The 7943-nt window shown below is 39.6% G+C and overlaps 1 protein-coding gene across 1 annotated transcript in view; it reads left to right on the top strand.

Annotated features, from left to right (window-relative positions):
• Positions 1–7943, top strand: part of LOC146004504 (coiled-coil domain-containing protein 13) — a 32511-nt gene that overhangs the window by 8405 nt on the left and 16163 nt on the right. Inside the window, exon 4 of the mRNA XM_083143368.1 lies at positions 7242–7434. Coding sequence (XP_082999494.1) covers positions 7242–7434 — 193 coding nt within the window. The remainder of the gene's footprint in view (positions 1–7241; positions 7435–7943) is intronic.

Raw genomic sequence — 7943 nt, 5'->3', positions numbered from 1 at the left:
GTAGTATTTCTCAACCACCGGGCCTCGGCCCGATAATGGGTCCGTTCATCAATTATTCTGGGTCACGAGAGGTTCCCCTGAAACAGTTTTCTCCAACCACCATCACTAAAATCAAATTAATAATATAGTTATCGGTTTTCCTGGTATAATATTAGTCAACAATTTTCCAATTGGTATTAATTGGAATCATTTGGTGTTCAAAATGCAAAATCGGCACTTATCAAATTAACTTAATGATGTTGGTCTGAGGAAACTACACGATTTCATTAGATCTAGTGGTTGGAAAGTAATTAATTTGTTAAAACTAATTTTATATTTGTCAGCAAGACACACTTTAGATGTAACCGATTTATTTATTTCTCAGATCATACGAGATTATGCAAAAATGTGGCGCCATAGGACAACTCCGTTATTAGTGCAAATAGAAAATGGAAAGAGGGGAAATTTGTTGGAAACAATGGCGGCGATTAGGGCGGCATTTCCCCCCGCACTATTACCCAGTTTTTGTCACCCAAACGCCGCTACTGGTTGGAAATGTGTTTTTCAATAAAATGTGCTTCAACTTTCAACATTGGCACTGTTGAGGCGGCTGTACACTGAAACGAGCCTCAATAGGTGCGTTTCACCAACGTCACAAACTGTTTCATTGTGAGATCGAGCAGCCATGATTGAGATCGGTTCTTGTAAACATGTGGAATTCAAGCGGACGGGCGGAAGATTTCAATCTTGTTTAAGATGGTGTCGTGCAGTATTCGGTTTTTTAAACAGAAACTCACGTTTATCCTCCATTTTTTTCGAGATAGAACAGAAGGTGCGCTTCACGGCACGGGACTCGATAATTGTTGATCAGAAGATACCGCGTCGTCTGGTTGGCGAAAATAAATCGTGCCAACATTAATGAACAAAGCAAACATTATAGAGGGTGCAGTGAACATTTCCTCTCAGGCAAGTTCATATGCCACCTTTCTTTGTGACTTTTAGTATAAATGGATCCAACTGGTGTGCTCAATCATACTTGTATTAGTGTTTCCTTGTTTGTTTGTTTTGTAGAAAGCTGCTGATACTTCCGATAAGTTTGACGATGAAAATGATAATATTCCAAGTTTAATTCATTTTGATAATTGTACTTGATTATTTATTATATTTCGTTCGTTAACACAAACTGTTTTTTATTAGTTATTCGATGGTGCCTGTAGTAGGCTTTGTGTACTGTCAGGAAAATAAAACTATGCTATCAAAGTACTATGCCAAATTGATTGATTTGATTTATTTTACTTCGCTTTTATGCCAGTTTTGGCTAATCGTGAAGACGAGGCTGAGTGATGATATGTTGAAACTGATAAAGCGAAACTTACAAAGAACACCCATGCTCAGGCTGGGATTCGAACCCGGGACCCCTGGCATCGAAGCACGCGCTGTGTTAACCACTCTGCCACGGAGGCCGGTATATCCCAACTTGTTAAAGCAAGGAGTGAAATTACTGTTTTCGAGCACCTCAACATTTTAAATTACAGCTTGAACAAACCTTAAAATGAAACAGACGGTAATGGCGGAGGCTTGGAATTTACAGTTAATCTGTAGTACTGGATAAATATTTTAAGCGGAATCCTAACTACTAATAAATACGAAAACAAATTGATTCCAGGTAGCTGGGTCAAGTAAAAAAAACACACGTTAACTACTTGGCCAAAGGTTTAGGACCCTTTTCATTTCGTTATTGTCCAGTTCATATGGATCTAGCTACACCGCTAAACTTCGCTTTTTCTCCACATCTTTCTCTATCGACTGTGCAGAGTTTGAACATATGAAAAATCACCACCATTTCCAAATGTCACGACATTGTTATTAATTTTATGCAATGTTACCGACATTTTACACAGTAATAACAAACGTGCAGTTGGCTCAGGTGTAACGAACGCTACGTGGTGGGTATTTCCTTGCAGACGACAAACGGCTTGGCTGCGAACATGGCGGCGGTGCGAATCCTGACGTCACATGAAACCCACCTATAAGAACGGAAGGTGCCTTGTTGCCACATACATCCTCCTTAAAGCGGGCATTTACTTTATCGCACTTTACCATACTGTAGTAGGTAAATTAAAAACTGGATGAGGATAATTAGAAGTGTGAACATGTGACTTGTGCAGCCACACCCCATAGAAAAGACAAAACACTCAAATGAAATTTGACTACATTACACAATGTACACTGTGTTGTGTGGAAACCCTTAAACCCTGCGACTGGCAATATGCAACCCAAGTAACCAAAAGTGGTTGGCCCAATGCTGGGCCAACCATACTAAAAATGGATGGCCACATACCATTGGCCAACGGTGATATTGCCCATGGTTCCAACAATGGGTCAACAGTTAATTTTTACATTGGCCCAATGTACTGCAAACTGAAATATACATAGTATTGTGAGGTCAAATATAACCTTTAGTACAAATTGTGTAAAATAAAAATTTTTACAACACTTTCTCGTTCATACGGTATCATTGTGTTCAAGGTACCTTCACATGGTATCACAAAATACTTCTAGCTATAGTTTACTTAGTTTTACACATTTTATGGAATTGAGTCTGCGCATAGTATTGTTTAAAAATATCTATATATAATGAACCACTTTCACAAAAATACCTGGAACAATGTTCTTGTTCTGCATCTGCTACAGCTATACAGACAAGCCATCAGTGGCGGCTCATGGGGTCTGCAAGGGGTAGGGCACATTCAAAATATAGGTTATATCTTAGAACTAATGGAAGTCATACCAGCGGCATGTAATACAGTGCGTCCATTTCGATCTGCAGCCGAGAGATCGGGAGAAACGTGGCGGGCGGCGCTGACGGAGATGCCGACATTTGAGGCCTGTAATGCCCGCTTATTTTTGTGGACATCTTGCAAAACGAGCACTAACCTGTGTTATAACACGCAAAAGTTCTTCTGTAATTCTTCCAAGTTCCACCCTTATATACACACAAATAAATACGCTTTAGAAATTATATTAAGAGCCACAGATAATACTCTGTAAAACATTTTAATCATAGTTTTGACCAGTAACGTCCTGCTTAAGTTTATATCCTTGAAAGAGTTTTGTGTCGATGGGGATCGTTTGGAGGTTTCGAATGTGCAACACTGTATCAAGATTACGCTGCAGACGAACCGTTAAAAGCTAATGGTGTTCGTGAGCTTCCTTGCAATCCGAAATCTCCTAGCTCAAGTATTTTGTTCCTTCGCGACTACAGAGCTGTGAATATAGTGCAGGCAGATGTAAACCAAGAGCGTGTTAATTTCGTACTGTGCGTAAGAGTGTTATTCTTGGTTACTTGCCGTTACTTGTTTGTGTTATTGCAGTGTGTATGTGTGTTGTGTCAGTCAGACGATTGGAATGCCAGCCGCAAGGTTCACGTTAGAACAAAGAATTTTTATGTATGACACTTACGTGAAAACAGACTCGTGTCGAGACGTGTGTAGGCAATTTGTACAGAAATTCCCAGGCGTTTCACCTCCACATAGAGATACGGTTAGACGTCTTGTCCTTAAATTACGAGAAACTGGATCGTTAAATTTTAAAACACCTAAGCAAAAGCGACAGATTCTAACCGAAGCAAAACTCGATGAAATTGGTGCAGCGTTAGAACGTTCTCCAAACAAACCTCTACGCCGTGTTTCACAGGAGATGGGCGTGTCAAAATCATCAGCACATACAGCCACTAAGCTACTAAAATTAAAACCGTACAGAGTTTCTATAGTGCAAGAATTACGGCCCCCTGACAACGTAAGTAGAGTAAATTTCTGTAATTGGGTTTTGCAGAATATTGTAGATGGTATTGTTGATCCACAGTTAATAATTTTTTCGGATGAGGCATGGTTTCACTTGCGTGGTCATGTTTGTTCACAGAACAATAGATACTGGAGCACTGAAAATCCCCGAATAATACACGAAGTTCCGTTACACGATGCAAAAATTGGAGTGTGGTGTGCTGTAAGTGCCAAAAGAATAATAGGACCTATATTTTTTTGAAGACACAATAAATTCAGAGAGGTACCGCACACAAATACTCGCGCCGTTTTTTCAGTTGTTATCAGATAATGAGAGACAATATGGGTATTTTCAACAAGATTCGGCCACAGCCCATACCGCCGCTGATTCTTTGGACGCTATAAGGGAGGTGTTTGATGACAGAATAATTTCAAGAGGTTTATGGCCTTCACGTTCGCCAGATCTTACCGTATGTGACTATTATTTGTGGGGAACCTTGAAAAATAGAGTCTACCGAAATAACCCTCATAGCATCGACGAACTAAAAGACAATATAAGGGCAGAACTAGGAAGAATTACGGAAGAAGAACTTTTGCGTGTGAATCAAAATTTCATCAAACGATGCCAGGAATGTGTGAATGTAGGTGGACATCACTTTGAACAACTCTTATAACACAGGTTAGTGCTAGTTTTGCAATATTTATATAAATGTCTGCATATGTCCATAAAAATATGCGGGCATTACAGGCGGCAAATGTCGGCACCTCCGTCAGCGCCGCCCGCCACGTTTCTCCCGATCTCTCGGCTGCAGATCGAAATGGACGCACGGTATATATCAAATTAAAAATATGTAATACTTTAGAAAAGTTTGCCTTGTTATTTCATTTCTTGTATATCACAAAAGAAAAGGGGAATTAGCTATTTTTTTTGTTGTATATTCTGCTCTGTTTTTATCCTTGAACACTTGATTTAGGCAGAGGTGTGGTTTTGGCGGACCTAATTCTTTTGATTCATTTCGCGTTATTTTCAAGCGCACGGTAACACGTCAGTAAAGAACTCATAACACTAGTTTATGAAAACTTTTCAAAGCACATCGAACGCAAACCTCGACAAGACTTCCCCACCTCCTTCTTTCAAAGTTCCTTTTATTCGGCAAATGGACCGAGCCACCATCTAGCGGGAAACCTAAAAACAACCCCCAAGTGTGGGTCCTGGGTCTCAGCGATATTGTGACCATTTGCAATGAAAACACCCATAAACCCCCGGACCTCCCCCACAGCTCAGAATGTAGGGATGATGTTAAAGCAGCGAGGCAGGAAGTCCACAGCCAGGATGTGACTGACCGTTGCTATGTTGCAAAGTTTTATCCAACCCACTGTAGCCATCTTCGCTCCGATACAGAGTGCATGTGGCAAAGCAAATAAAATACATGTGTTTCAAACAAGCGAAAATTGTTATAATTGTAGTTCTTTTTAGATACATAAAGGATGGAGGGGTATGTGACCATGTGACCTAAGGGTAGAACCATGCCTGCAAGCCATAACCAATTGCCAACACAGAAATACCTTTCATCCATGGTGGCTGACATAGGTGTGGTGAAGGACTACAAGCTACGGATAACTTCTATGTTCATTAACAAAATATTATATTTTCAGATGTGCTGCAATTGAAATATTATCATCTAGAATTTACATCATACTCTTCAGTATGGTCTTAACAGAAAATAGTAGTTTTTAAAACTGATTTTGACTCACTTTTCAATTGTTGGGCAAGCGATGGCAACAACTGTTGGCCCAATGTAAGACCAACTTCAACCAACGTAAACCAAACCATTCCCACATAAAACATGTAATTTGCCCAATGGTTCTGGTTACGTGGGAGGTGTGTCTAATTCAGTACCATAGGGCGAGGAGCAGTTCATGCTTGTGTGTGTGTTTTATGGGGGTCACATGTTCACCATTTTCTACTTTTCCTCTATTATTGTCATGAATTCTAAATTTGCTTAGTATACATCTACATTACTGTAGATCAATTTAGCTACATTGGTTGTTAAATCTACCCACCAGCTTGCTTCTGGTATATCTGCCATAAGAAATGCTTCACATTTAAACAGCATGTTAGACAGGGGGGAGTGATTTTAAGCATTTTGCATGGGGATTGGGTTTATGAAGTAGCAGCAGTCAGAGAAGATGAAGACAAAACTGAGCCTTTTGTACTTTTAAGAAATATTTTAGCATTTAGGACCCTCTGTATCTTTATTAGTCTGTCACATTAGTACAGATATTTAAATTGAATTACAAATGAAACAAAAAAAAAATATTTGCGAAAATGAGCTTTTCTACACACAGGCAACAATATTTTATCATCAATAGTTCAAATCCGGGAACTTTTCTAACGTTGGAAGCGGCCCCGGCGCCCATCCAGCGTCGAATAACATGGGGGAAACCCTGGGGGGGTAAAGGCAGTCAGGGGCGTGATGCTGATCACATCACCCCCACTCACGACCGGATCCAGAAAGTGTGGGGCGTTACCCCCACACCCCCTATATGCCTGCATGGCATGGTGCTAAGCACCTTTTTTTATAGTTACTTTAAAAACATATTATTTTCTATCTCTTCGAACAAGCTCATTTATACTTATATTTTTCTTGTCATATTCATCATGCATGATTGGCTTTGTCAATTGTGCAACTGCTATCTACCATCCTAACATAATTTCTTCTTCTTATGTATAAGTTTCATTATTGTAAAATTAGCAAGTTTGATGGATTTAGGGAGTAAAACTGAAGCACAGCAGCTTAAGTAACTTTTGCTTCTTTAGAGTTGCATTTCTGCCACTTTTTGGCTAATTGTGATAATGAAATGAAATTGATGAAAGGGCACTTACAAAGAACTCCCATGCTCAGACTAGGACTCGAACCAAGGGACTTCAGTGGTGAGATGAGACTGAAGTTGACCACTGAATGCATTCTGCCACGGCTTATTTTTCTTGACTAGATTGAAATGAGGCTACCAAGGAATGTTCTCCATCCAGAACAACTATGCACAATGAAAGACAAAAACACACACTCGTTTAAATTTGGAGGGGGCAATAAACAGTTATCTTCCATTTCTCCATTTTACTATCCTCAGCAACATATCTTTGTTTCTAAAAAAAAACAAGCTAAACCTTTTATTTATTCATTGCTATGCATCTATTTCATAGATTTCTTTACATATATGTGCTGTATAGGGATGATCAAATCCAGATAGAATATGACAGTCTTGATATCAGTATTATATATTTAAAGTTCCTTTATACACATGGATTATCCATAGCTTTCGAAGTGGACACCAGAAAATTGTAAATCCAAACATCCATCATCTGGATTTCTTGGTTAACCTCTATTCTGATGTCAATTTGAGAAATAAAATGCCTCTTAAATATAGTCCAATTCATTAAACAGTGTAATAAAGATAAGTTATGTATTCCTTTTTAAGGCATTGGCTAGCGAGATTGGAGAGGGAGTAACAGTACAAGAAATCTTATCAAATCCAGGATCATGGAGAGGTCGATCCCAGCAGATATTCACTCTACAACAAAAAGTGGCAGAGCTTCAAGAAAAGTTAAAGCAGATAAATTCCACCAGAGAAAATTCAGAAGAAAAATCTAAAACCAGCATGTCTACATCAGGTATGTAAATAAAACAGACATTTAATGCTTTGCAACTGCCCATGTTGCTACAATGTTCATTTTGTAAACTTTGATTTTGTAAACAAAAGGGTTGGATAAAAAGTAGTGGCAACACTTGACAAAATTCGTACCAGGCAGAGAAAACACCTGTTACATTGCTTCCCATGTCGACAACCTTCTGCCACACTTGTGGGAGGCATCGTACACCATCAGCGCATCCATCTCTGTTGATTTCCTGCAGTGACCGTACTATGGCATGGACGATGGCTTCTCTTGTATCGGATGCTTCCCGAGAAGTGGTTCTTTCATTTTTGCGAAGAGATCATAATCGTACGAACTCATATCGGGTGAACACGGTGGGTGTTGTAGCACCTCACATTGCCAGTTATGCAGGAGATCTGTCACAGCGTTAGTGGTGTGACATCTTGCATTGTCAAGCAGGTTCTTGGTAGTTCTTGGCAGCAAGTGTCGTCGCTTTCTCCTGATTGCAGGACAAAGATGGTGTTCCA

The sequence above is a fragment of the Lepisma saccharinum genome, chromosome 21 (assembly GCF_977018435.1).
Source record: "Lepisma saccharinum chromosome 21, izLepSacc3.1, whole genome shotgun sequence".
Lineage (NCBI taxonomy): Eukaryota > Metazoa > Arthropoda > Insecta > Zygentoma > Lepismatidae > Lepisma > Lepisma saccharinum.
This window is presented reverse-complemented; position numbering and strand designations above follow the sequence as displayed.